This window comes from Alternaria hordeiaustralica, assembly GCF_023758085.1.
Source record: "Alternaria hordeiaustralica strain BMP 2776 chromosome Unknown scaffold_14, whole genome shotgun sequence".
Lineage (NCBI taxonomy): Eukaryota > Fungi > Ascomycota > Dothideomycetes > Pleosporales > Pleosporaceae > Alternaria > Alternaria hordeiaustralica.
Window position 1 is genome coordinate 731,340 of NW_026056786.1, and position 26,674 is coordinate 758,013.

At 55.0% G+C, this 26,674-nt stretch overlaps 9 protein-coding genes across 9 annotated transcripts; 4 read left to right on the forward strand and 5 right to left on the reverse strand.

The window, feature by feature from the left end:
* Nucleotides 1-313: 313 nt before the first annotated feature.
* On the forward strand, nucleotides 314-2,595 carry J4E84_007053 (uncharacterized protein; the record flags this gene model as incomplete). Its single annotated transcript, XM_049389639.1, has 3 exons — nucleotides 314-318; nucleotides 341-347; nucleotides 397-2,595. The coding sequence occupies 3 exons, from the start codon at nucleotides 314-316 to the stop codon at nucleotides 2,593-2,595; spliced, it is 2,211 nt and encodes a 736-aa protein (XP_049242832.1).
* Nucleotides 2,596-3,804: 1,209 nt separating this feature from the next.
* Nucleotides 3,805-5,241, reverse strand: J4E84_007054 (uncharacterized protein; the record flags this gene model as incomplete). The annotated part of the gene is made up of 2 exons (XM_049389640.1): nucleotides 3,805-5,100; nucleotides 5,236-5,241. The coding sequence occupies 2 exons, from the start codon at nucleotides 5,239-5,241 to the stop codon at nucleotides 3,805-3,807; spliced, it is 1,302 nt and encodes a 433-aa protein (XP_049242833.1).
* Nucleotides 5,242-6,852: 1,611 nt separating this feature from the next.
* J4E84_007055 (uncharacterized protein) lies at nucleotides 6,853-8,955 on the reverse strand (the record flags this gene model as incomplete). The annotated part of the gene is made up of 1 exon (XM_049389641.1): nucleotides 6,853-8,955. One exon carries the CDS (start codon nucleotides 8,953-8,955, stop codon nucleotides 6,853-6,855), a length of 2,103 nt encoding a protein of 700 aa, XP_049242834.1.
* A 432-nt stretch (nucleotides 8,956-9,387) lies between these two features.
* J4E84_007056 (uncharacterized protein) lies at nucleotides 9,388-12,465 on the forward strand (the record flags this gene model as incomplete). Its single annotated transcript, XM_049389642.1, has 1 exon — nucleotides 9,388-12,465. One exon carries the CDS (start codon nucleotides 9,388-9,390, stop codon nucleotides 12,463-12,465), a length of 3,078 nt encoding a protein of 1,025 aa, XP_049242835.1.
* A 482-nt stretch (nucleotides 12,466-12,947) lies between these two features.
* On the reverse strand, nucleotides 12,948-13,609 carry J4E84_007057 (uncharacterized protein; the record flags this gene model as incomplete). The annotated part of the gene is made up of 2 exons (XM_049389643.1): nucleotides 12,948-13,423; nucleotides 13,480-13,609. 2 exons carry the CDS (start codon nucleotides 13,607-13,609, stop codon nucleotides 12,948-12,950), a joined length of 606 nt encoding a protein of 201 aa, XP_049242836.1.
* Nucleotides 13,610-14,160: 551 nt separating this feature from the next.
* J4E84_007058 (uncharacterized protein) lies at nucleotides 14,161-15,726 on the forward strand (the record flags this gene model as incomplete). Its single annotated transcript, XM_049389644.1, has 2 exons — nucleotides 14,161-15,563; nucleotides 15,609-15,726. The coding sequence occupies 2 exons, from the start codon at nucleotides 14,161-14,163 to the stop codon at nucleotides 15,724-15,726; spliced, it is 1,521 nt and encodes a 506-aa protein (XP_049242837.1).
* Nucleotides 15,727-16,495: 769 nt separating this feature from the next.
* On the forward strand, nucleotides 16,496-18,071 carry J4E84_007059 (uncharacterized protein; the record flags this gene model as incomplete). The annotated part of the gene is made up of 2 exons (XM_049389645.1): nucleotides 16,496-16,879; nucleotides 16,932-18,071. The coding sequence occupies 2 exons, from the start codon at nucleotides 16,496-16,498 to the stop codon at nucleotides 18,069-18,071; spliced, it is 1,524 nt and encodes a 507-aa protein (XP_049242838.1).
* A 296-nt stretch (nucleotides 18,072-18,367) lies between these two features.
* J4E84_007060 (uncharacterized protein) lies at nucleotides 18,368-21,234 on the reverse strand (the record flags this gene model as incomplete). The annotated part of the gene is made up of 2 exons (XM_049389646.1): nucleotides 18,368-20,808; nucleotides 20,856-21,234. 2 exons carry the CDS (start codon nucleotides 21,232-21,234, stop codon nucleotides 18,368-18,370), a joined length of 2,820 nt encoding a protein of 939 aa, XP_049242839.1.
* A 3,386-nt stretch (nucleotides 21,235-24,620) lies between these two features.
* On the reverse strand, nucleotides 24,621-26,179 carry J4E84_007061 (uncharacterized protein; the record flags this gene model as incomplete). The annotated part of the gene is given in 2 exon segments (XM_049389647.1): nucleotides 24,621-26,161; nucleotides 26,176-26,179. The coding sequence occupies 2 exon segments, from the start codon at nucleotides 26,177-26,179 to the stop codon at nucleotides 24,621-24,623; spliced, it is 1,545 nt and encodes a 514-aa protein (XP_049242840.1).
* Nucleotides 26,180-26,674: the final 495 nt, after the last annotated feature.

Below are 26,674 nucleotides of genomic sequence, written 5' to 3' on the forward strand. Positions count from 1 at the left end.
CACCGCGAGGCCTTCGTCGTTATCTGCCCACTGCCCTGGCCGCTGGGCCCCTGCCATGCCTCCGCTGCACGCTCGTATTCCGCACGCTAAAAGAGGCTACTTTGACGCGCCGCGGGTGGTGCCTGAGCTACTGCTGCGACCTCACTCGCTCTTCTCGTTTACCGCCGTTGCCAGACAAGGCGCTGCCCCGTGGCCGCCACGATGAATGGCGACCTGAGTCTGTCGCAGACGCTCGGCGGACTGCGCATCGCCAACCCGGACGAGGACGACTCGCCGCCGCCCACGCAGCACCACGACGCGCCCGACCACGACCATGCCGTCGCCCAACAGCCGCAGCCAGACCCCACGTACGCCCACTCGTACATAGAAGAGGAGCCCGCCAACTCGTCGCTCCAGCCCGCCGCCAATGCCTACCAGAGCTCGCCCTCGGGCTCCCCGGCCGCCTTCCCCTCGCCCCTGGCCGAGACGTCGTCGACGCACTCGCACTCGCCGCGCCTCTCCCACCGCCAGTCGATGCCCCTGCAGCACCAGGCCCAGCACCAGCAGCCCGCGTATCCCCCGTATGCCGCCGGCCCACTGCTCCAGCAGCAGCGCAGCGCCGCCCCGACGTCGCAGCCCATGCGAGAGCGCCCCGTCTCCACCAGCATGTACCAGCACCCCAACCTCTCCACCTCGTCCACCACCGCCCCGGGCACCTACCGATACAACGACGACGCAATGGCTGGCGATATCCGGCGGACGGCGAGCTCGCGGGTTGCGCCCGGCGCCATGCCCGTCAGAGAAGCCAGCAGGAGAGACCCGTACCGCCAGTCAGCCCAGATGTCCGCCATGAACGGCCCCATGCCGCCCCGGAGAAGCTCGCGGCGGATACCCATGGATGCCGGCGTCTCACAATTATCCAGTTCACCCTACAGCGTAGAAGGCGGGCCGCTATCGAGCAGCGAGGAGTGGAAGGAGAAGGGCGCGGCTGTAAGCACCCGCCAGGACCTCGACCAGAACGGACGGCCGATAACGCGTGTCGTGAAGAAGGGCGTCAAGGACTTCAACTTTGGCAGGACACTGGGCGAGGGCTCCTACAGCACAGTACTGGCTGCCACGGACCGCCAGACATTGCGCGAGTACGCGATCAAGGTGCTCGACAAGCGCCACATCATCAAGGAGAAGAAGGTCAAATACGTGAACATCGAAAAAGACACCCTCAACCGACTGACGGAGCATCCCGGCATAGTCCGACTCTACTACACCTTCCAGGACGAGCGATCGCTATACTTTGTGCTGGATCTGGCAGCGGGCGGAGAGCTGCTGGGCTTTCTCAAGAAGATGGGCACATTCGACGTCGAGTGCACACGCTTCTACGGCGCGCAAATACTGGACTCCATCGACTACATGCACAACAAGGGCGTCATACATCGCGACTTGAAACCGGAGAACGTCCTGCTCGACGATGCGATGCACGTCAAGATTACTGATTTTGGAACAGCAAAGATACTCGAGCAAAAACACAACGGCGTTAGCTCAACAACCGGCGATCCGCTGGAAAGCGTGCAGATGGATCGCGCGCAGTCCTTCGTCGGAACAGCCGAATACGTCTCGCCCGAACTCCTCACAGACAAGAATGCATGCAAAGCCAGCGACCTGTGGGCTTTCGGATGCATCATCTACCAATTACTCGCCGGTCGACCACCGTTCAAGGCCGCGAACGAATACATGACCTTCCAGAAGATTGTTGGTCTAGAATACACATTTCCAGATGGCTTCCCTCCGCTGGCAAAGGACCTGGTGGAGCGCCTGTTGGTGCTGGATCCGTTGACGCGGTTACCCATGGAGCACATCAAGAACCACCCCTTCTTTGAAGGCATACAATGGGGCAAGGGCCTGTGGAAGCAGAAGGCTCCGCGGTTGAAGGCCTACAGTCCGCCCGCACAGGAGCCCATCAAACTGAATGGTAGGAACCCTTCTACGCCTCAGGAAACGCCAATAACACGTCCAGGCCCATCAACGCCATCAGTAGCGGCATCCACCCAAACCCAGGCACGACCGAAGCCGCGCCTCATCACCGAACTACCCCCTCCCTCCCAACTAGACATCGACTGGTCACCGGTCCTCACGAAGCGAGACGAGCGGATATTGAAGCTGGGAAACATGTTTGTGACGCAACACCCAGCGGGCCATGTTGTAGGAGGAAAAGAAGAGCCTGTGGAGCAGCCCAAGAAGTTCTCGCGCTTCTTCGGCGGCAATACGGTCAAGAAGCGCCAACGGCTCGTCATGATAACGTCGAATGCACGCGTACTGATGTGCGCAGCAGGCACGAATGACAAGAAGCTGAAGGAAGAGGTATCCCTGCTCTCCGCAGGCTGCGCATGGAGATCATTCCAAGACTCCAAAGGCCTCACTGCTTGGCTCGTAGAAACAGTACGCCACCCCCACTCCCAACCCAACCCAACCACCACTAACACCCCTCCCAGAAAGAGAAGCAATACGTCTTCGAAGACCCCAAGAGTACGACAAGCGACCCCGACGGCAGCAAGTACTCAAGCCAAGAATGGCTCGACAGCATCGAACAAGCACGCGACTACGCGTTCGCGCAAACCATGACCAACTCGTACTCAGCCGACGTAGGTCTGAACGAGCTCGTTTCAAACCACACCACCCCGACCAGTACGTTGGGAGGAGACTCCGCCCTCGAGGGCGTCAACATACCCGCCTCGCGGCATGGGGGCGGCGGCCACCTTCGCAAAGATAACGCCGAGACTGACTCGATCAAGGGCAGGAAGCGCTTTAGCAAACGTCATTCCAAGAATGGTTTGGCAAACTTTTGAGAGAGAAGTAAAAGTGTCACATTAGTAACGTATCGGTACGGTTTACTATGGGTACTACTCTCGAGAAATGCCAATACCCGCGATATCACTTGTCGTACTATCATCCCGCTCGACTGCTTTTACCGAGAAGATCAAGTGCTGCTTATCCCTCCAGCGTACGGCGTTCCAGGCGTCTCTTGCTTTCCTTGTGTTCAAACTACCCAGTCCCCATACCAGACTCACATCTCCTTTGTTCAACTTGAAAATCATAAGGTACGGCATCCCGCAGAAGATCTATCACAAGCAATATCCGTTGGCTCAGTCTATATTGGCATTTGGGGGGCCGAGGCTTGGGCCTTTTCTACATTACAGAAATAGCAAGATTGGTGGCATGTTATCCGCTATACACCCCGATGGTTCTTTTTACTAGTCTTCTTCTTTTCAGTGTATAGGGTTCTGGCTCAGACGCGTTAGATTGGGCATAGTTGTTTGTCGGCGTCGCAACTTTCTCGTGTGTCTGTATTTATTGATCGTTTGAGGGAAGAGGAGGGAAGAAGGAGAGTAGGGGGGGGGGAAAGCTGTGGAAGCGGAGGAGAACGGAGAACTACATTGGGCCATTTACTTTGGCGTGGAAAGGGGTTATACAAAGTGGCTTTTTAATGCATGAGTTGCTGGTTTTGTTGACCAGTTGTTCTTTGCACACCTGTCTTATGTCAGTTTGGGTTGTGAAGGTGATGCGTGAATTCGCAAGTACAATATGCTGGTTGTGAAAGTATTCATCTCAATATATACGTTTCGATGCTAACCCTTCCTTCCTCCAGATAAAATACACGTCGTAAATATAAACGCAGAAAAGAATTTTGCATGCCGCGCACATCATCATCAACCAGCCAACCGGCGGCGTGTCTCAGTAAAGAAAGGAAAATCGCTAAAACAGATGCAAATGCAACCCATCCCTCCCCTCCTCCCTCCCCCTTCCCTCGCTCCATCCCTTTCCCCATCCTATCTACCACCCATCCCCAAAAATCTCCTTCGGACTCTGCACAAGCTCCTCCTCCACCCGTGGCTTCCTACTCCCAAACTTCCTCCCCTCCTTCTTCTCCATCTTCCTTTCTTTCCTTGTCGTCAAATGCGGGGTTACGGGGGTGATGGGTGTAAACGGCATGTACGGGCTGTATGGCGTAAAGGGCACACCTGTTTTCGGGGTGCCGAGAGCGAGGGCCTCGACGCGGCGGTCTAGGACTGTGGTTTGGATGCCGGGGCTTGCGAGCGGGGAGGCGAAACTGCGGAGGGGGAGGGAGGTGGCTTGGGAGGTGAGGGGTTTGGGGGGGTGTTGGCGGGTGGTGGAGGGGGGTTGGGATAACGGTGTTGATGTTGGTGGTGGACCGAGACCGAGGCGTTGCGGTGCGGGACGGGGGAGCGGTTGTACGCTGTCCAGTGCTTCTTCTGTGTATTGTTCCGGCGAGGTTGGCGAGTTCGTCTGCGTAGGCGGCGAAGGGGGGACACCGGGATTGGCGTAGAAGCGCGGGGAGAGCGGTGTCCGCGCTTCGTCGTCGGAGTCTGCGCCTGGGTACTTTGCAATCGGGCCTGAGATGCGCAGGTTCTTGAGGTTGAAGCGCGCGTTTTTGCTGCCGGTGGAGTTGGTGTTGGAGTTTTGGGAACGCTTGGAGAGGATGCTGCGGGGGCTTGGGGGTAGGTGGGCGTCGGCGCGGAGGTGGGTGCTTTGGGTGGGGGGAGCGGGTTGCTGGACACTGTAGTTTGGTGGGTAGATGGCTTTTACGGGCGAGATTGGGGTTTCGCTGCTGTGGGATTCTGGGCGCGCGATGCTGATGTTTGAGGGGCGTCGTCGCTCCGTGGGTCGGGGGATGGGCTCCGTTTCTTCTACACTGACTTTGGAGGAGTGCTTGCGCTCGTCGAAGTCCATGACGGCGGCGTAGAGACGCTCCATGTCTGCTTGATCTTGACCCCGGTGGGCATCAAGAACCTTCTGGTCGAACGAGCTTGGTGACTGAACAACAGGGCTCTGTGGATTGCTAACAGCAGAGTCATTCCTGTTTCTCTTGAACTTCCCGAAAAACGACCGCGCGGATAGCGGTGGCGATGTGAGTCCAGCTGTGCGAAGAGCCGGTAGAGTCGGTTTATCCTGGAGTTCCAGCTCCAATTGCTTGGGCGGGTCGAGAGCCTTCCGTCTCATCTTTCTACCAACAGTGAGGAGAAGAACCCCCCAGATAAGTACTGTAAAGACGTAACCGCCAACAACACCGCAAATCTCGTACGGCAGCACGTTCTTGTCTCGGACAGCCTGGTATGAAGCAGGAGGCCCCTCGTCAGCCGCCGGCGTGGGGTCGCGATAGTTATCGAGAAAGTCGTAAGGCGCAGCAGAAACACGCGTTGCAACAAGAAGCAGTGAGATGAGTGCCGGAGGAAGCGCTCCGACGAGCATCGTAAGCCGCGCCCTCAGGTCGAGGGGGGACTGGAAATATATAACAGAGAAAAGAGGAATAATGTGACAATCAGATGTGGGCGGTCTAACTTTCGAGCTTGCTTGCTGCTTCGTCCAGGTCGTCCAGGGTGCAATGTCGATCTAGGGCCGCAATTGCACATGAATGAGTGCCCGCTATCCCGACTGAGAGGAACCGGGTGAAATGCAGAGTGTAACAGCAGGCGACATGGTGATATGAAGAGGGATGGGCAGCGGGTAAGTACTTTGATCGGCGGTCTGCAAGTGGTCGGATGCAAGGAAAGAGCGACTGGGTGTGATGGCTTGGGAAGGTGCATGCGCCGTCTGATTGGCCGGCCTAGTTCTTGAGCTACATTGGGGCGTCCAGTGGATGCTGTCTCTCAGCCGCTGAGGCGGGGTCGCTTCGTTAAAGCTAGAGCGAGATGGGATGTGCCGATGATAAATCTCGACATTCGAGGCTTCAGCTATAAGCATCGAGTCTATGCGGTGATATGCGCTACTGTTGTGCAGTGGAGTTGTCGTCGTTGTGGTGAAGAAAACCTCTAGAAACATGTTTACCCGTGCCGCAACGCTCGAGCGCACAGTACTCGAGACTACCAACACCAACCTCCCGGACATGCGCGATCGCCTGCCAGCTCGGGGCACAGTCAACGGGAGACGGTCCGCATGCATGAAAGGCGTCCCCTGCAAGACCAAGAAATGCGCACCCGTTCTGCGTTTCCCATTGGCGATGGAGAACTACCTAGGGCTATTCTAATGCCACGTCCCCACTTATGTCTTGAAGCTTTCTATTGGCTACAACCCATAGGAAAGCAAGCTCTCTACTGAAGTGCTATGCGCAAGAATCAACACAGAGTACTTAATACTGGGGTACAATTAATGCAGCAGAGGTTAGACCTCCTTTGACCTCCACCATCCTCCCTCCGTCTCCCCCACCCACTCACGACGGTCAGCATGCATGGAAGGCAGCCCCTGCACGCCAGAAAATGCGCACTCGATCCGCTATTCCCATTGGCCACGGAAAACTATTCTAAGCGCCCGACTATACCTACATATGCGAATCAGCGCACAGTCACCCTATCACACTAGTAATCACTCGCCATCACGGAGCCACTATATTGGCGACATCCAGGATCAGATATCTCCCTCGCAGTCCGACTCGTCACCTGAAGTGAATAATTCTACGCGGCCTCGTGGCTTAATGCCCGTGATGGGCGAATGCAACGAAAGTCACAGACTAGGCTTGCAGCAAGGACCGATTAAAACGCCCGCATCACCCCCCGATGCTGTGACAGCCGTTCGCATTGGCCGTACTCCTCTTTCGTTCACGATTCATGCAACACTTTCGGCACTTTGGTATGCCTTGCTATGCTTACGAACAGACGCTGGTGGAGAGATAACGTGGCTTTATTATAGCCTCGACTGACTGCGAGTCGTCGTCACTATCACTACCTAAGGAAGCATCGTACCGATGCCGGATTAGCGAATGGCTAACAAAAACATCTGCCCAGGAGAGGCAATGGGAGCTTACCCTGTGCCTGCCAGGACCGAGCACCGAGGTGGTGTGAAATACGCAGTTTGAAGCGGGAGGCATCACTTGCCCTCTGCCTTGGCTATGAGCTTTGCGTCCAGACCGGTAGGCTCCCAGAGACTCTTGTCTTTCTTGTTTTGCACCCAGAGGATGTCGCCTTTGAGATACGCCACTGCGCCTCCGCGTCCCGTCGCGCTTGCTGTGACACGGAACAGGGGTAGACCGGTCTGGTCGTGGGCTTCGCGGAGAGGAAGGAGAAGGAGGTTCTCTTCGGCGCAGAACTCCTCTACAATATCCTTGAAAGTCGGCTCGTCGACTTGCGGTGTAGGACGGGATGCTTGTTGGTTGACCGATTTGGAGAACTGAGACACCTCTGGAGAGGCTCCCGTGCTTTCCACGTGGGGCGCGGGCAGATCTGTCAGTCTCGCATCTCCAAGATCCAATGCCGTGTTGATGAGTGAGTATGCCTCGTTCCATGACGAGGCGACTGAAGGCAGATTGTTGATGTCGTCCTGCAAGATTTCAGTCCTCCACCAGGTAAGCCACGTCTGGACTTCCTCAAAGACCACCTCCGGGCTCGTGAGCCATTGGTGGATAATTTCCAGGAACTTGGGGAAGAACTGTGCTTTCAGAAGCTCTCCAATAACCTCATTCGATATCAGTCCCTTCCAGGCGAACACAGCCTCAAGTGGCGCGAGATCTTGTTCAGCGGGGTTGATCTCAAAGCTGTCTCGTAGGAAGGCCGACAAACGAGGTACCAGATGGGAGGTGAGTAGATGATCAAACTCTGCCTTTCCAAAGACCCTTCTCCATTGCTCCATCCCTGGTAATGGGCCTTTGGAGAGATCGATAGACTGCAGCGCATGTCGGATCTTGCGCTTGATCTCGGCGACCAGACCCGATCCTTTGGGGTCCAAGTCAGCTGGTCTAAGGAAGGGCAGCCACTCGACAACCCATGTGTGTGGGCTCTTCTTGAACTTTCGCGGGTTCCACTCGTGGACAGACGTGGAGAGTTTTGTAGTCACCTGTTCAAGCACCCTCTTCGCGATGAAGGGTGGGAGGACTGGCTTCCAAACTTCTAGCAGGTGCACCATAGGTTGTGGGTTCTTGACGTCCCATTGTGTTATGGCTGAGCTTACTCTAGGTAGCCAGTATTTGAGCATCATGGACTCATATGACGATGTGGTGCCGCGTTTTATCGTGTCTTCTTCGTCGATTGCGGTGCGACTAACCAGTGCTTCAGAGGGGTGGGTGTAGGCCTGGGACGCAACCCTCCGACTCCGGGGCTGTATGATGTTCGCCATTTCAGAAAAGGCGGCCGCCACGCCTTCCAACGCACCCTCGAGTGGCTCCCAGGAAGCGATCGCCTTGGAGAAGTGGGGATGTATAACGGCAATAGATTCACGGTGTAGTGGCTTGGACGGGTAAGCCGCGCGCAGGCTCTTGAGGCCTTCGCAGATAACGTCAAAAGTACCAGTACGCAGTGACTCTATCCGTGCTTGTAGGTCCTCCAGCTCGTCCATCTGCTTTTCGAGCGTTTCCAGTTCCTTCTGCAGCGCGTATTCCTGAGGAGGGATGGCTTGCGACTCTACTTGCAGCTGTTCGAATGCCTCCGAGAAGCTGTTCAGATCTCTCCGTACGCGCGCTTGTAGGGAGTTCTCGAATGGAACAATGTCAGGACCGCGGAGCGACACGCCTGAAGTAGGGGTCGATGCGCCGGTTGTCGCGTCGATAATGGATTGTAGCGCAAGCGGCACATGCATGCCAGCTTGTTCGAGTTCGAAGACGGTCTTCTTCGGTCGCGGAGCTGCGGATCGCGTCTCGCCACGAGCCTTTGCCTTCCTCTTTTTCTTCTCCTCGCGCTCCTCTTCTGACGTGTCGACATACTTCTCGCCGTTTTCTTCGGCCTTGCGCCGCTCCTCGCGCCGTTGCTGTTCGCTCTTTTCTGCGACGCTACCGATACCGCCCTTGGTGCCTCGGTTCACCACCTGGATAGGCTCTGAGATACCAGCGCCTTCTTTTCCCAGACCACCCTCGCCCTTGTATCCCATCTTCGCCAGCATCTTGGCACCGAAGCCAGACTTGAGCGCTGAGCCATCCTCAGCCTTTGCCCGCTTGTTGGGTTGCTGGCGAAAGCTGTGTTTGCGCTTGCCACCTTCGTCCATGGTGGAGGTGTTCGTATGTGTAAATATTCGAATACGAGGGTATTATTGGCAGCCGGCAGCTGTTCGGTGCGCGCGATGAGTCTGGTCGTGGGTTCGATATGGTAGTAGATGTCGCAATATACGGGAGTGAATCAGGCAGACATGCGCGCCACGTGATTCGTCGTGGATGGACCGTGGGCGAGGTGGGAGAGTTGTCGCAAAATGATGTTCAGTCGCGAGTTCTGGGTGACAGCGCCAAGAACCGTTAGGTCTGGGTCGCTCCTGCCGTAACGTGCTGGGTGCTATTCTTGGAAAGGATCGGGGTCGATCACCCTCCACCCATGTCCGGTTCGGTGCAACAATCACACCAAAAGTCTCCTTTACCAGAGTCGCACCGCAGTCAAGTAGAGACTCTCTCACCTCTGCGGCGGCCCTCTACTGCCTGTCTTTGTGATGACTTCCCCCAAGACTGACCGCGACCTCCGTCATCCGGTCCCTGATCTCCAATCGCTGCAAGGGGCATATGTCGGCAACATCGAACGCCTGGAAGAACATGCCGAACGCATGAGCGAGTCTGGCTCGGACCTGCAGGAGGAGATTCGGAAGACATACTCGGAACTCAAGCTGACTGACAGCCGGCGATCGTCACTACAGACGACCGACCTCGAGCCTACGAGACAGGCCAGCACCCGAAGTCGCGGCGTTTCGATAGGCTCCCACACCAATTCAATCGTAGACCTCAACGGAAATGCACGATGGGGCGGATACTCTCCGGGCGGTTACATAACCTCTCCTGCAGGGTCTCTGCGCTCAGGGACAGGCAACTGGTCCAAACCCTCGACTTCGGTCCAGCGCCAGCGCTCGGAATCAAAGGCATCGCGTCTCGGACAGATTGTACACCCGGAGGAGGTCGAGGAGGAACACAATGAAGAGCGCGACTCTGCTTCGCCGCCCCAACGGAAGGTCTCGTCCTTTACACGCATATTCGATGAAGTCGCGAATGGTCTGCCAGAAGAGCTACGTAACAGTATCCATATAGGCACCCCACCTAGACGCCCGGAGCCCGACGAGGAATTGCAGAACCAATATCCAGACTACCGCGATTTCGTAGACCGACCGCCGACAGCAGCATCGACCGACACTACACACCAAGCACGTACACTATGGCATGACTTCGATGGCGTCCACTGTCCAGATACTGTGGAGGAGGAACCCGAACCATCTCACCACAGCCACAGCCGACATTCCTCGAATCATTCCTACATGATGAAATCCAATCCGAGCGTTCACTCAATAGGCGCACCGCCGCCAGACGATAGCATGGTCTTCTACCCGGCTCCCGTACCGAAGATGCTGAACCTACCCAAGCGCCTGTCACAATTGCCTAATATGAGTCAGCAAGCCAATCGTCGATCACGATTGTTGGATTCCATGCAAAACGAGCATAGGAAATCCATGCCATTGCTTGGTGATAATCTGGCAGACCCGAAGCCTAACAACAGGAAGAGCCGGCAGAGTCTCATGGCGCTCCCACCGCAATTACGAGCAAGCGCCTACTTTGACAACCGAGCTGCCCCCACTCAGGAGTTTGCGGTCAAGAGAGAGTCTGCAGAGGATACGCTCGAAAGCATCCTGGACGCTTCTGCACATGCTCCTGTGTCTGCATTCACTGATCATCCATTTGCTGGACATGTCGGCGACGAGGTGTACGGTGCGGAACGCAAGCGCAGGAGTTCCAAACTACCGGAGATGCCACCGACACTGGCAGAGACGCGAAGACGCAGCTCGTTCAACATACTGGATACTGACCACAACGCAAAGGGCGAGCGCCTGAAGAAGTTGAAGAAACGAAACAGCTCGGCTGATATGAATCTACTACTTGTCAAAGCAAGCGAGAGCAGGATGAGCCTCGGTGACCAATTAGAGGAGCGTGATGAGGACGCACGAGGACCGGATGGACGTGATCCCGATGCTATTCGACCTTCATTTGAAGAACACACCGAAGACCATTATGAAGAAGGAGAAGAAGAAGAAGAATCGAGCGAAGAGGAAGGGGAGCCAGAACCACAATACGGCGCGCCGACCACTCTTCTCGCTGAGCTTCAGTTACGCAAGGCGAAACAGCAGGGTCGGAAGATGAACTATGTGACACTGATGGAGCAGGGGTTGATTGACGGTAGACAGACCCTGCTCCAGATGAACGACGTGGCCGAAGCCGAGAAGCAACGACGAATCCGCAAAAAAGTAAACCTTGCCTGGGAAGCTCCGCCGGAAGAAGACTCGGATGACGACGTACCACTTGGTGTTCTCTACAGACCTCAACAGCAGCAGCAAATGCGTCAAAAGAGCATGGGTCTTATCGAGCAGCGAGAGTTGGAAGACCGCGAACCCCTCAGTAGCCGTCGCACCAGGCTACTCGGCATTGACCCGAATCAACGACGCACACAGTATCTTGGAGCCTCATCAAGCCAGCTCAACCTTCCTACCATCACAACGCCGGAACCGGACTCGGATGAGGAGCCTGGCGAGACGCTGGCTGACCGTATGCGCCGCATCAAGGAGAAGCAACAGCGTGAATCAGCACTCGGCGATGTGCGCAAGAGCACAGTCAGCGATGACTTCGCCTCTGAGATGATGAGCAAGTTCGGTGTTCCAGAAGGCCAGGAGCAATCCAAAGACACTCCCCCAGCACCCCCTCCCGCTGCCGACGACGAAGAGGAAGAAGAGACCCTCGGCCAACGTCGCGCCCGCCTGCAAGCCGAAGCCGCCTTACGAGGCGAACAAGCCCCCCAATCCGGCCACCGACCCAATCTCCGTTCCTCCAGCAGTCTCGCCGACATCCTCTCCGCCAACCCCATCGACCCGCACAACCAAGCGCGCAAAGTCTCCAACGAAGCCCTCGTCTCGCACCTCCCCCAAGGCAGCCTCCTGCACCAAAACGAGCTAGACCAAGGGCGCAAAAAGCAGCAACGTCTCACCGCAACTATGCGCGCCACCTCCTACGGCTCCATGGACCCACTTCTGAAGAACATGACCAACAACCAAAAAGACGACGACGACATCCCGCTCGGCCAGAAGATCCAAGCCTACAAGAACGCTCAGAACCCCATGATGATGGCCAACCAGCAAAGAATGAGCGCCGTGCCGCCTCAACAGGGTATGATGGGCATGCAAATGCCCGGCATGATGAACGGCATGGGACAACACCAGTCCATGATGGGTATGCCCATGCAGATGGGCATGCAGCAGCCGGGCATGATGCGACAGGGCGGCATGATGGGTATGGGATCGCAGATGAATGGCATGGGCATACAGATGAACGGAATGGGTATGCAGATGCCGATGCAGATGGGTGGCATGCAGATGAACGGTGTGCAAATGGGGGGTATGCAGATGGGCGGGATGGGTATGAATGGCATGCAGATGCCGATGGGTATGAATGGGATGATGCATGGGGCGTTGATGGAGCCGCCCATGGATCCGAGGCAGAGGGATCAGATTGATCGGTGGATGCAGGGGGTTAGGCATTAGTTTTGTCTTTGCGCGTAGTGGGTGGGTTTGCTTGGGGGTATGGTTTGGTGTAGCGTGTATGGTTGGTATTTGGCATCTGGCAGTTCTTTGGGATCGCATCGTATAGCGTTAGAAGGGCGTGTTGGCAATATCTGCATTATCAGCGGTCTAAATATGTTTAGCATAGCAAGTAGGTAATTTCGAGGGTATATATATGGGATGACGAATGATATACGATTTGTAATTTTGCATTAATCCATTCGCTTGCATTACTACACTATACAGACTATGAAGATCAATTGTGTTTGATCCCCTCCATGTCAACGGCGAGTTAGGAACCTTGTCCTGCCGAAGAGGCATCGGATCTACTGGAAGCGCTTCTCAGCGGCCTTCCAGTTGATGACGTTCCAGATAGCCTTGAAGTACTCGGCCTTGCGGTTTTGGTAGTCGAGGCTAGATATCGTTAGTAAAAAGCTCTTCATCAAACCCCCATGGTAGACTTACTAGTAAGCATGCTCCCAAGCATCAACACCCAAAATAGGACGGAACTGCCCCACAACCGGATCCTGGTTCGCATACGTCCTAATCTGAATAGCACCCGTCTGGGTATCCTGCACCAACCACGCCCAACCGCTTCCCTGAATGCCCGCAAGCGCCGTGTTGAACTTCTCCTTGAACGCGTCGAGGCTGCCGTAGCTGTTGTTGATAGCAGCAGACAGGGCACCAGACGGGGGCTCGCCGCCGCCCTGGTTGGCAGGCGCGAGGTTCTCCCAGAAAAGGCTGTGGTTGATGTGGCCGCCGCCGTGGAAGTTGATCAAGGGCTGCAGGGCGATTTGCGCCTTGATGTCTTCTTTTTGCTTGGCTTCGGCGATTTGCTCGCTGAAGTTGTTGAAGGAGGTTACGTAGGTGTTGTGGTGGTTCTTGTGGTGGAGCTCCATTATCTTGCCCGAGATGGAGGGTTCGAGCGCGCCATAGTCGTCTGGGGGTTGTTAGTAGCTGGCACTGATGCGTCTTTCTGGTGGGATGGGCTCGTACATGGGAGGTCGGGCAGCGTGGCCTTGCCGCGAACGAATGTCGTGCCTGCGAGGCCGGCGCGAGACGTGGTGGGAGCTGCAGCTCGGGCTGCGGAGCGCAGGGCGGATGTGCGGAGGAGTGCGGTATTCATGATGGCTTCAACTGATGTGGTGCGTTCAATTGAGTGTATGGTGTGTTGTTGTTGGAGCTGTGGTGTTGAGAGGTCGTGGAACTCTGGGGAAGCTTCGGATTTATTAACTGCCCATTTCGTCATATGCGAACATGCCGACCGCCGAGCTCAGAGCTCCTCCACTCCCTCACGGCCATGCGCTCCCCGGCCAATGATGACGCTTGCATGTCGCCTTACGTTCGCATGATGTAGGCAGCATCTGTATCAGGACATGTGCATTCTCATGTGAGAGTATCTCAGGTAGAACAAGAAGCTCCAGTATATGCTAATGCCCCGCGAAAGCCCCGCGCGGGCGTTCTCAGACAGAAACTAGTCAATCAAGACGTGGGTGACAGCTGTGCAGTTTTTGACAATCGCGTGCCGCAAAAAAGAGACGCTTGATCCAAGTACTATAGATCTCACCCCATGTGAGGTGATTGAGGGTTGCCCTGCATTTGGAACATTACCATTACGATCGTGCTTCGCGCTCCATCTTTCTTCTAACATCATCGAGCTACCCCGCCAACGTCATCATGGCGCCAGTCAATGTCGTCCATCTGCCCAACGGCCAAAACCTTACCGTCACGCCCGTGTTTGGCGGCCTCTTCTTCAAGTCGAGCGATGTTCACACGCATTCGCCGTTCCCGCCTGGCTGGACCATTGTGCTCAATTCCGAAGATGAGCCCCCTACCGACGAACAGGAACAACAGCAGCAGGGTGAGGAGGAGCTGTTCCCACCACGCCATGTGCATCGCTTCAAGAAGCCGACCCTGAATGGAGACCACCTCTACATATCGTCCATATCGAACCCCAGCAGTAGCGAGTTCAAGCCTGCTGCCTCGCCAACCCGCCAGATCGCGATGATGCTGTGGGCGACACTGTACTGGTACTTTCACCAACCCGAACCGACGCTCCAGGTCACGAATGCGATCTCTAAGAACACTGCGGATGCAGGAAAGCCAAAGGGCGAATGGCGCATAAACATCAACAGGGAGGGCGTGTTCAAGGGCAAGGTCGTGCTGCCCAAGTTGGAGCGCATGGGACTCATCGCCAGCGAAGATTCGACCGTCGGGTGTGCGCAAGAGGAGTCGTCTCCTGAAGGCTGGACGCGCATGTTTGTCAGTCGGAGGACCTTCTGGCAGCTCGATCCCAGAATATACCTCTTCACTCTCTCGCCATTAGCCAATACCAACTCACCCTTTCCGTCAGGCTCGCCGTATCCCTCGCGACCATCGTCTCCCGCGCTTGGATCTGATGCGAAGCAGGAGCATCAGCTCGACCAGGTCTCACCAGGCTTGTGGTCACCGACTGCGCCAGGCCCCTTCCACTCGAGCTCGCATCTACCCACGTTCTATCCACCGCCTCCTGCGCAATACGTCTTCACGAACAATACGCGACACCCGATACGACCGAAGCCACCTCGGCAGGGTGAGATACTATACACGAGGTACATACCCAGCGTTGGCCAATATCTGTCTTTCCGAGTAGCTTCCATCTCTTCGAAAGCGCTTCGACACCAGGGCCCGGTCTCCAGCCATGCGCCCAGTCCAAACGGCATGTCGGATCCGGAATATCTACACAAGTGGATGAACGATCCCCGCGTGTCGCATTTCTGGGGCGAGGCGGGTCCGCAGTCCCATCAGGAGCAGTTCCTCAAGAACGGCCTACAATCGAAGAACTCGTTCCCGGTCATGGGATGCTGGGATGGGAAGCCGTTCGGCTACTTTGAGTTATACTGGGTCAAGGAGGACAACCTTGGAAAATACCTGCCCATCGTCAGTGATTACGACCGGGGCTTCCACTGCTTGGTGGGTGAGCAGGAGTTCAGGGGAGCGCATAGGGTCAAGATCTGGTTAAGTGCATTAGTGCACTACTGTTGGCTCGCGGACAATCGGACGGAGAGGGTCATGCTGGAGCCGAGGGTCGATAACGAGAAGTGAGTCTCCAATGCTCCATACGAAGTGCATTGCTAACTTTGTAGATTGGCAAACTACCTCCAAGAAGCTGGCTTCTACAAGGAGCGCGAGATCAGCCTCCCACACAAGCAGAGCAACCTGTTCAAAATCAACCGCGACGTATGGAAGGGACCGGCGCTGTGAGCCCGCGGAGACGGAAACAAATGTGGAGTTCGTATTTGGGCAGAGCCGCATGAACCGCATGAACGGGTTACGGCTCTTGGTGGATATAGTTTTGTGGAGTAAGCGCATCATGAGATACCAAGGTCTAGACTCTAGCCATGCCGTTGAACACGTCTGAACTTGACATGTCACTTGCGTGGGGGAATATTTGGTCATCCAAATGAATACGACCGGGGAATCAACCGCCGAGGGCTTGAAGTACATGTCTGAGTGAAGCAATTCGGAGATGCCTTGTAGCAAAAGATCGCTACAAGGAGCCTCAAACCCGCCCAGAACCCCAACAACGCGCGCGGGAAAATTTCTGCTACTCCAAATCGCCATTTTCTTGTCGATCGGCCTATCTCAGGTTCCGACAGTAGGATGACAATCGACCATTGACGTGCGTTTGCAAAGGTGCGATAGTAGCTAAATGTGGGGTTTAGCGAGGGACCAAAACTTTTTGGCTACACGTGAGGACGTCATTGGTTTGTTGGGATAGAAAAAGGGTGGCCCACGACGTTGTGAATCACCGTTTGGAATTTGACCTCACGATACCTCTGCAGTCCAGCTCTATAGCCCTTTGATTGTAGTGCTAGCATACGTGTTGCGAATTACTACAGGGAACGTTGAAGAGCAAACGTTGATACCGAATTCGGAAGACTATCGGGCTAATCCACAAACGAACCGTTAAAGTCATCGACCACCACATCACACTCTCACTCACACCCTCCCCTCATACACACGCGCAATCATGGCCGCTCAAGACGCTTCCCTCGATATCCAGTCTCGCATATCGACTATGAAGGCGCAATCTGGTGCCACCATCTTCGATGCGTACCAGACGTCTCTCACCGGCCGGTACTGCTCGCCGGAGATGTCGCAACTCTTCTCGCAGCGCAGTCGGCACTCGATATGGCGCAAGCTGTGGTTGTTCCTCGCGGAATCGGAGAAAGAGCTTGGTATTCAGAGTATCACTGATGATGCGCTTTCTCAGATGAGGGAGCATCTGACTGTTACGGACGATGATTTCGGTGTTGCCAAGGTCGAGGAAAAGAAGAGGAGACACGATGTTATGGCGCATGTGCACGCTTTTGGTCAGGTTGCTCCGGCTGCTGCTGGTATTATCCATTACGGCGTATGTTTTTGTGCGGGTGAAACTGAAGATGACTCAAACTGATATCCCACAGGCAACAAGCTGCTACGTAACCGACAACGCAGAACTAATCCTCATGCGCGACGGACTGGATCTCCTCCTCCCCAAACTCGCAAAGGTCATTTCCAACCTCTCAGCCTTCGCCCTGCAATGGAAGAGCGAGCCCACGCTCGCCTACACCCATCTTCAACCCGCTCAACTCATCACCGTAGGCAAGCGCGCAGCGCAATGGGCGCAAGACCTCCTCTTCGACCTCGAAGCCATCGAGCTCGTCCGCGAAACACTCCAATTCCGAGGCGCCCAAGGAACAACCGGCACGCAAGCCTCCTTCCTCGAGATCTTCAACGGCGACAGCAAAAAGTGCGACCAGCTCAACGAGCTGCTCTGCAAAAAAGCCGGTTTCCCATCCTGCTACGCCATCTCGACGCAAACCTACACCCGCAAAGTCGACCTCCTAATCGCCAACGCCATCTGCGGGCTCGGTGCGTCCGCCCAGAAAATCACCGGCGACATCCGGCACCTAGCCGCGTGGAAAGAGCTCGAAGAGCCGTTCGAAAAAGACCAAATCGGCTCCTCGGCCATGGCATACAAGCGCAACCCCATGCGCTCCGAGCGCATCTACGCCTTATCCCGCGAACTCATGTCCAAGCCCGCCTCCTTCGCCAACACGCTCTCCGACCAATGGATGGAGCGCTCCCTCGACGACTCCGCAATCCGGCGCATGGATATCCCAGAGATGTTCCTCCTCGCCGACGCCATCCTGCTTTCCCTCGACAACGTAACATCCGGCCTCGTCGTATACCCCAAGCGCGTCGACGCGCGCGTGCAGGAAGAACTGCCCTTCATGATCACCGAATCCATCATCATGCGCCTCGTCGCCAAGGGTGAGTCGCGCCAAGAAGCCCACGAGCAGATCCGCGTGCTGTCGCACCAGGCTGGTGCGCAGGTCAAGAATGAGGGTAAGAGCAATGATTTGGTGGATAGGATCCGTAGCACGGAGTTCTTTAAGCCGATTTGGGGCGAGTTGGATGGTATGCTGGATAGTAAGTTGTATACGGGTAGGAGCGAGGAGATTGTGGAGAAGTTTTGTGGGAAGGGGGGTGTGCTTGAGGGGAAGTTGAAGAGGTATCAGGGGTATATTGAGGGGGCTAAGGTTAGTGAGTTGAATGTTTAGATGGGGATGGTTGGGTGGTGGATGGGGAGTGGGTTTAAGGAGTTTTAGGGTAGAGAGAAAAGCAATCGACTTACGAGTATGTGATCATGTCTCAGGAGAATGATATCAGGATGGATCTTGTGATTGGATTGATGTCGAGCGTGCATTATGCTAGTAATGACGCAGTGTAAATGCCCATGCCCACCAAACGCCACCGCTAAAAACACCATAGATGCATAAACAACTCAAAAGAGCAAAATGGTATAAAGCATCCCAAAGATGAACCCAAAAACATCACACCGTTTTCAACACTCAAGCTAATATTTCCGGCCCCTCCGTCTTGGCAGCCCACTTTCCACTCCCATTCCCATACCCACACCTGCCGTCGCACTCGCCGGGATAACCACCTTGGGCGTCATCAAACCCTTCTTAGGCGTCGCATCACCCATCCCCACTCTACTCACATTCTCCTTGTCACCAGCCTTGGAGGAAGAAGGTGTCTGTGGCAAAACCACCTTTTTCGGTGCCGCAAGCCGGCTCTTGCGTTGGACGCCTACGGGTGCGACGTCGAGAGAAGGAAGTTTAGTGTCTGTTGTGCTGGAGGAGAGACTGCTGTTTAGGGATGTTGATGTTGATGTTGGGGTAGAGGTGGAAGTAGCCGTGGAGGTGGTAGAAGAAGTGGAGGAGGCAACGACCATCTTCTTGACTTTGGTCGATTTTGGCTTAGACGATTGCTTCTCCTGCGTCGCGGCCTTTTCTTCTTGAACTGCTTCAGGGAGGAGACTAGCAGGTGCCAGCAATCCCTTCCCAGGCGTACCATTCGATGTGCCCAGTCCGCGTACTCTGCGTATCTTTGGCGTGGAGTTCTTGCTGGTCTTTTCTTTCTTCTTCTTGGGCTCGGGGGTGCAGTCCGACATGCCGAGTTCGTCTGGAGTGGCTAGAGACTCTGCGTCTGCTAAGGCGTTGGCGAGGGTCTCGGGGTTCTCTTGGTAGTATGCTAGTGTTTCGTCCCAGCGTACGTTTTTGCCGACGACGAGTTCTTTGGTGGAGTCGTCGAGGGGAGGGAGGCTGGAGTAGTCCATGGCGAGCTTCATTAGTCGGACGGTGACGCAGAAAGCACCCTGTTTGTTCTTGCGCGTGTTGTTGCGTGTCATGTCGGCGAGTACTTTGGCGTCGTCCTTCTTGAGTACGACGACTTCATTTCCGTCGGCACGGCGGATGTTGATTTTGGGTGCTGGTGCTGGGCCGATTGATGCGGGAGTAGGTAGCCTTGTCTTCTTTGCTCGTGCAGAACGTCTTGATCCTTGTTCGCTCTTCTCTTCCGCGGTTTCGGTTTCTGTCGCGCCGGGGTTAGGTGATGGGAGCTTTTCATCTGGTTTGGCTAGTGTGAGCGTTTGCGACAGATCCAGCGTCAATTCGGTGTGCTGCTTCGTGGGTGAGTTGGGGTCCTTCTCTTCAAGCACCTTGCGGGGTGAGGCTAGGGCATGTTTGATGATATCTGAGTCTCGTCGGTTCTGTAGAGATTCTCTCTTGTGTGTAGTGACTGCGGCCTTCTCAGCCTTGCTTGCGGCAGCACGCGTGAGGAAGTCCTTGAGCATGGCGGTGTCATCATCGATAGCGACCGTCATTGTGACATCGTCAGGTCCGGATTCAGGACGTGGTGGAGGCGGAGGCGAGTGTAGTCTGCGTGGGGCGGGCGACTGTGGTTTGCTGGGTGTGAACGAGAATGTCAATCCATCGGCGATGTCTATAGATGCTGAGGCAGGCGCGTCGGCCATGGCAAGGTCCTGGGCAGGTGACTGAAGAGCTTCAGGAGAGGCTGGTTCCTCCTCAGGCCGCATATCATCATCCATCTCTTCTTGCTCAAGCTCGTTGGGCTCTGACTGAATCGCTGTAAGCGCAAGACTGTGCTCTTGAAGCGCTGCTTGATAATCCCGCAATATGTTCAGCTGCAAAGAAGCTTCCGTAAACTCGTCTTCACGGTCGACCGCTTCAGAGGAGTGGAGTGTATCTTCTTTCCGAACTGCATCTGTCGATGTTCCTAGCTCAACCTCAGATAACTCAACATCTTCCTCGTCTTCCTCGCTCACGTCTTCGTCGAGCGCTGGTAGCGGCGAAGTCGTAGTATCTTCCAACGGCAACGCTGGGTACTGAAGCTGTGTCACCGGCTCTGGTGTGTCTGGAACCGGGTCCGCCTCTTCACGCATGGTCTCGTCTTGTTGCTTGACAACCTGGTCTGGGATCTCAACATTCTCTCGGGGTCCTCCGCGCATGGAGATTGTTTCCCCTTGATTTGTCTCCTCTGCGACATTGCCGACCATCTCGGTGGATACAACCTCGGTCATAGCCGTCTCCGCCTCTGCTTCCAAGTTGTCGCTCAGAGGAAGCTCTGGATATTCGACCTTCTCCGGCGATGCGGTCGGGATGTTCGACTGCTCCCTCAGTGGCGAACGGAATAGTTTCGCGAGCGTCGCGTCCTGTGTGGATTCTGCCTCTTCTTGTTCTTGGTCGTCTGCGTCTATGATCTCGGTATCGGTAGCTTCGGCCGTCGGCGCGTCCACGGCGAAAGTGAAAGTCGACGTCTCTTCGTATGTGGAAGATATAACTCCTAGTGATTCTGTCTGTTCGATTATGTTCGTGTCTGTCTCGTTGATGCTATCCTCGCGTTCCAGGGTTTGAGCACTATCTCCCTCCTCTTCACTATCGACTTCGTCGTTTGCGCCGATCGCGGGGTCTTCGGTCTGAGTCGCTCTCTTCCCTGTACATAGTCAGCGAATGTCTCAGCCATGCGCGTCGGTAACGTACTTGGCAGAACGCTCTTCCTGCGGTCCCAGCGCGTCGCCTTGAACGCGCGCTTTTTGCCGCCAAGCTTGCTCGTTGATTTCTCCATCGCCTTTGGGCTCATGTGCTGCCGCCTCTTTACCGGTCTTGAACGCGCGTCTCGTTCGTCCTCGTCTTCTGCTTCTTGTGGTGTGTCGTCGGCACGCGACCTGAGATTGAATCTGCGCCAGATCTTCTTCTCCTTTCCTTCGCCCACCCTCTTTACTTCTTGTTTCCTCTCCCATCCTCGCGGTATTTTGGAGACTGGCAGCGCATTTGGGTCGAGGAATGCCGCATTGGTCTCGTTCCAGGTGTTGTCGAAGGTTGCTGTGGGCGCGGCGCGCTTGCGCGGAGTGAAAACCATGACGTCGGGCGTGTATTATTACTGTAATGAATAGATCAATGGCGCGCAAACATGGGAACTGTGTCGTAGGCTCGTTAGTATGGTCGTGACGAGGGTGTCGTCTGTGTTGGCCTCCGTCGCTAGGAAGGTGCGATCGTAAACAAAGCCGGACAGGGATTAGGATGGGGCAGGCACGCTAAGGAGATTGCCGCGGCGGAAACTTTTGAATCCACCGAGTCGACGACGACGACGCCATCGCCTCTCGCAATTCGTACAGCACCAGCACTCACGTCGCATCCAAGTCGCATTCGTCTCCCGAACCGCATCTACAAGATGGTACCGAAGCCCTCAGGCACCGCCGTCCAGTCGGCCACGCACCGACCCCTCCCACCACTGCCAAAACTCCGCGTCCGCCGACCGAACAAGCCAGAGGCGAACCCATGCTTAGGAGCAATGTCATCAGTTCTGGGTATGTGAAAAGATTGGAATATATCGAAGGAAGGCGCAACGCTGTGTGGAATGCAATGGGGAAGCCACCACGAATCTGGGCTGACATGGCTACAGGATGCTGGGCATCTTCCGGCTACAGTGTGCAAGGCTGCGCACAGCTTGAACAGAAACTACGGCAATGCATGGATGCACCAGTACGTTCACCTCCTATCCACTCACAGACACGTCTAACCTTTCATAGCGAAACCCCAACCAGAAGAAGAACAACATCAATTACCACCTCTCAAGAATGTACCCCAAGATCGTCGGCCCCCACAAGCGGGACTAGACCGCACACGCATTCCTTTGTACATTATGTATACCCTTACGACGGCCACCCGTACGAAACAGCATCATGGGGGAGTTCAAGTCGATGGATTCATCGACAGGCGTTATGGTTACCATCGTTGTATATAGACGAATCTAGGAAGAGTCGGGCATGCTATCTTGAATCCAAAACGAACATCTATCAGAGCCATTACGTACGCATCAAAGCTCACGCAAGGGAGGCCTCAGACCACGACCTGGCCTTGGCCGTCAGATGTCTTAGCCTAACCGCAGGACGACCCTTCGCGTACGACCGCTCTGCTTTGTCTGTTGGCTTCATTTCCCAGACCGACTACCACTCAATGATGCAACAGCGAGCCATCTTGAGGACCACAATCTGCCGAAAAAGGCAGTGCATGTAATCCCCCACGTGCATCCACGTGCAATACACCTTTGTATGTTTCATCGCAGGCCTGAAGGTCAACTCTCCATCTCATCGCCCAATAGATAAAGACATCGAACTAAGGGATTACTGCAGTATTATACCCCGCTCGTCATCCCGCATAATTATGCTGTGCATCGTGCTCACTTGGGCTATATTTACCTTCTTTCGCCCAACGCCACATGCAGGCTTAGACCCACTCACTCTACACCCCACCAGCCCGCCTACCAATGCGCTGCTGCGCCCCAAGCCGACCTGATCCTACACCAACCTCCATCCGGCCGCACACCAGACCTTGCCCAACCCCCTCACTGGCCCACCGCGTACACGTCTTGTCCAGGGCGGAAAATGCAAGGCGTGATTGGCCTGATGTGCGAAGAGGTGAAGGGTGTAATGTGACGCCTTACCTGAAGCTACCCCAGCTCGCCCGCATCATCGCCAGACGAAACCGCTTTCGATTGGATCGCCAGGGCCATGGCCCGATTTCTACAGCTAGGGAAGCTCTGGAGCTTACCCTGCCGCAACATGTGTTGCTAGGGTGCTGGGTTCCCTCCCACATGCACTCAGCCGCGTAAGATGTTGTGGGCTTCTTATAGTCTGCTGCATTGCGTAGCGATCTTCGCCTTTGCACCTCATACTACTCGACGTGCACGACGTTTTCTGGTGTCTGGCCGTCGTCATACTTGATTACCTGGTTCGAGGTTGACTTGTTTACTTAGTTAAAGAGCTGCGCACATGGAATCGAGATGGCGGTTACACTTCTTCTTCTTGCCTTGTTAGGATCGACCATGGTATATGCGGCTGCGTTTTCGTTACCTGAGGCTACACAGTATACTCCATCGATGGATGGTTGGAGTCCAGCACCTACGGCAGCTCCACAGTTACCGTTCGATCTCTCCAGACGGCAGGACGGCGGAGCTAATACTTGTGGATATGTCTCTGGCTCTGGCATCTCAGGTAATCTCATCCTCCATCTAGTTCTAAACCTCACTAATATCTCACAGTCAGCGCAATAACCTGCCCCAACCCAACAGATGAATGCTCTTCAAACAAGGTCTTCGGCGCACTCGGCTGCTGCCCTTCATCCCGAACGACCGACTGCAACCTAGCCACAACATGCATCCCGTCCACCGCCTTATCAGCCTCCTGCACAGACGCCGCCTGCTCAACGAACGCCTTCATCTTGAAATGCACAGAAAGCTCTGCACCAGCCTGTTACGCATACCACGTCATCTACGACAGAATTGTCCTCACGCAACACGGCTGCGCAGCCAGCGGCTTCACCAGCACCGCATACCACAGCCTGGGTATGAGTCTCTCGAGCAGCGCCCCAGAAAAAGAAACAGTCTATGCGACTGTCACCAAGGAACCAGTCAGCTCGCCTACATCCCAGTCTGATTCCGCCTCTTCTTCCAGCTCTTCGAAACCCAGTCTAGGCGCTATCGTAGGCGGTACCATCGGCGCATGTCTCTTCCTCTCTTTCATCGGTTTCGTCGTCTTTCTCGCTTGGCGGCGGCGTAGGACCGAAGCACGAAATACCGCCCGCTCTACTGGTGCTTTTCATCAAAGAGAGTCCAGGGGTATGGTCGAGTATAACGCCATGGGCTTTCCTTCTCCGGGCTTCTCCTCGCAGGGCTTGTCGTCACCAGGGAGCCCAAGTAGCGAGGTCGATAAGGTGTGGCAGCAGCGTGGCTCGGGTGGAGAGTGGCCGGGGATGGGGAGGGGCAGGCAAATTGAGATTGTGGAGGTGGATGGGACGAGTAGGGCTGTTGAGGCGCCTACAGCTGAGAAGTAAGGCGGTTTTCAGTAATGTATGTTGTATTCTTTGTGTAATGTTTTGTAGTTTCTTCCAGACTTCGGTCTTGTTGGATGCGCTTTTCTGTTTCTTGTTTGTATTTCCTGTATGGTGTTTATGGGGATGATACCCACTCTTCAAGGTAGTTTACAGACGGGGTGGGAAGGTTGCTTGGGATGAGCTTACATGGCAACAAGGGTATTATTACGGCAGCATGTATTAGATAGAATGATAGTAAAGGTTCGGTCATATGTCATAAATGCAGTTGCTCCTTAGATGCTTCAAGACCTTCCCATTGCCAGACCTGATCCTACAGCTGGAAAGTCGTAAAGCGCTCTGCGACGTATATGTGATAAGTTACCATACATCGCCATTCTTTCAAACTCCCACCTCCATCCCCCCAATCTATCCACCCTACCACATAAAATCCTCCCCATCACCAACCTCCAACCCGCTCATCCCCACTCCATTCCCACTCCCACCCACATCCTCCCCAGCAGGCACCAAACTTCCCACCCTTAAATCACTCTCAACGTAATGCATCTCCCTCTTAAACCGACACTTCTTAACGCCCCACCCCTCCCCCTCACTACACCCCTCCCTCTGACAATGATGTCCATAAAAGCAATCCCCCCGTCTACACGCCCCTTTCCTCGGACAAGGATTACACTTCACCACATACTCCAGCACTTGCCTCGCCTCGGGTTCTAGTTCGCTGTGATCGAAAGGACAGTTTGGCGTGGTGCAGCGCTGTTGCAGGTGGAATGTGTTGCAGGGTTTTGCTTTGGCGAAGCGCGCATTGTAGGTTTTCCAGGCGGAGGGTAAAGGCATGGGGAGGTGGGGGTCGAGGCGTTGGTGCGAGGTGTTTAGGGTGATGAAGCCGGGGATTGGGGCGGCGGGGAGGAGGGCGGATAGCGGTGTGGTATCCGGGTTGTTTCGTTGTGAAGATTGGGATGAAAGGGGCAGAGAGGGGTATGGCGCTCCTGTGGGCCCTCTTGGTGGTTGCGTAGAACTGGGTCCGTTTGTATTGGAGAGGTCCTTAGGGATGTGGAGGAAGTTGCATTTGTTGCCGAAGCGGCAGTTTCCTTTTTGGAAGTATTTGCATAGCTGCGAGTTGTTTTCCGGTTTCGAAGAGCCTTTTTTGGCTGTTTGGGTGTATGCTGAGCGGTCTTCCCAGCCTACGCGTTCTTGGTCGAAGAAACTGTTGGATTCTACCGGAGAGAGGTCGCCGAAGGCGGAGTCGCTCATGCTGAATGAGTCGTCTCGTCTCCATGATTCTTTGCGCGGAGTTGGTGTTCCGGAAGTGAGTATTGGTTTCTGTACTGCGGCTAGTGCCTTTTGTTTGGGTGCTGTGGATGGACCGCCTTTCGGGTTGGGCACAGTGACGGGAAGTTCCGACCATCTAAAGACAGTCGGAAATTGCGTGACGTTCAAGTTGAACTGGTGGAACTCCGAGTTCCATCCAGCGCCTTGGACAAGCGTAATCTTGTCACGTACACCACTGAAGGGTACGAGTTGAGATAGATAAGCCGGATCGTGGCAAGCGGCGTACAAGATATGGCTGCACGCTGAGTCTTCGGAGGCAATCTTGAACTGTTCCCTGATCTTGAATTTGGCGCCTTCTTCGTCTAGAGCATCAACGAAGTCGAAGAGGCTGATGGCTCGGGTGAATGCAGCGGAGAAAGGAGACAGCGATCGCTTTTCCAAACCGACGAGTTTAGATCTTGCGAGTTGCTTAGATAGATTGGTCAAGTCTGCGTAGATCTTGACATGTATGCGAGCGGATCGGGCCTGTGGAACGCTTTGTTGCAGGTACTTTTCTATGGCGTCGTTGAGCATACGAGCAGCGCGCATTCCGCCCTCTTCTTTGTCGCGAATAAATTCATCGTTAAACTGGAATCTGTTAGCGCGAAACTTGATCGTTGGGATGATACTGACGATGTAGTTGTTGCCGTCTATCAAGACCAACACATATGGGTTACGAGCCGTTGTTGGCGCAGCTATGGTTGGTATAGGTATACCCGGAGGCGCAGCGATAGTGCCCTTGCCTTTCTGTTCATAGGCTCTCTTTAGGTCTTTGTATTCATCGAGTAGTTGGCCATACTCTCTAAGGAGGTTCTAAGCGGGGTTAGCGAAATGCGGATTACCTAGATAGTGAGGACATCTCGGTATTGACCTACTGTTAGATCATTTTGCCTGGCCTGATCATTGAGTTTAAACTGCTCCAGGTGCGTATCTAGCGAGTCGATCTTCCCATCCGCTAGCATCTTGATGGTAGCGCGTCGTCGGCGTTGATGGCGAACGCGTCGGTGCCTTGACGGGGAAGTCAGCCAATTGCTTCGGGCAAGGGATACCAATGGCGAATAACCCACTGCGATTGCGAGTCAAATCTCGAAGCGACTTAGGATATTCCCATATCCGCAAACAATTAGCAAGTTGTTTCCGAGGAAAACGCGTTGACAGCAAGC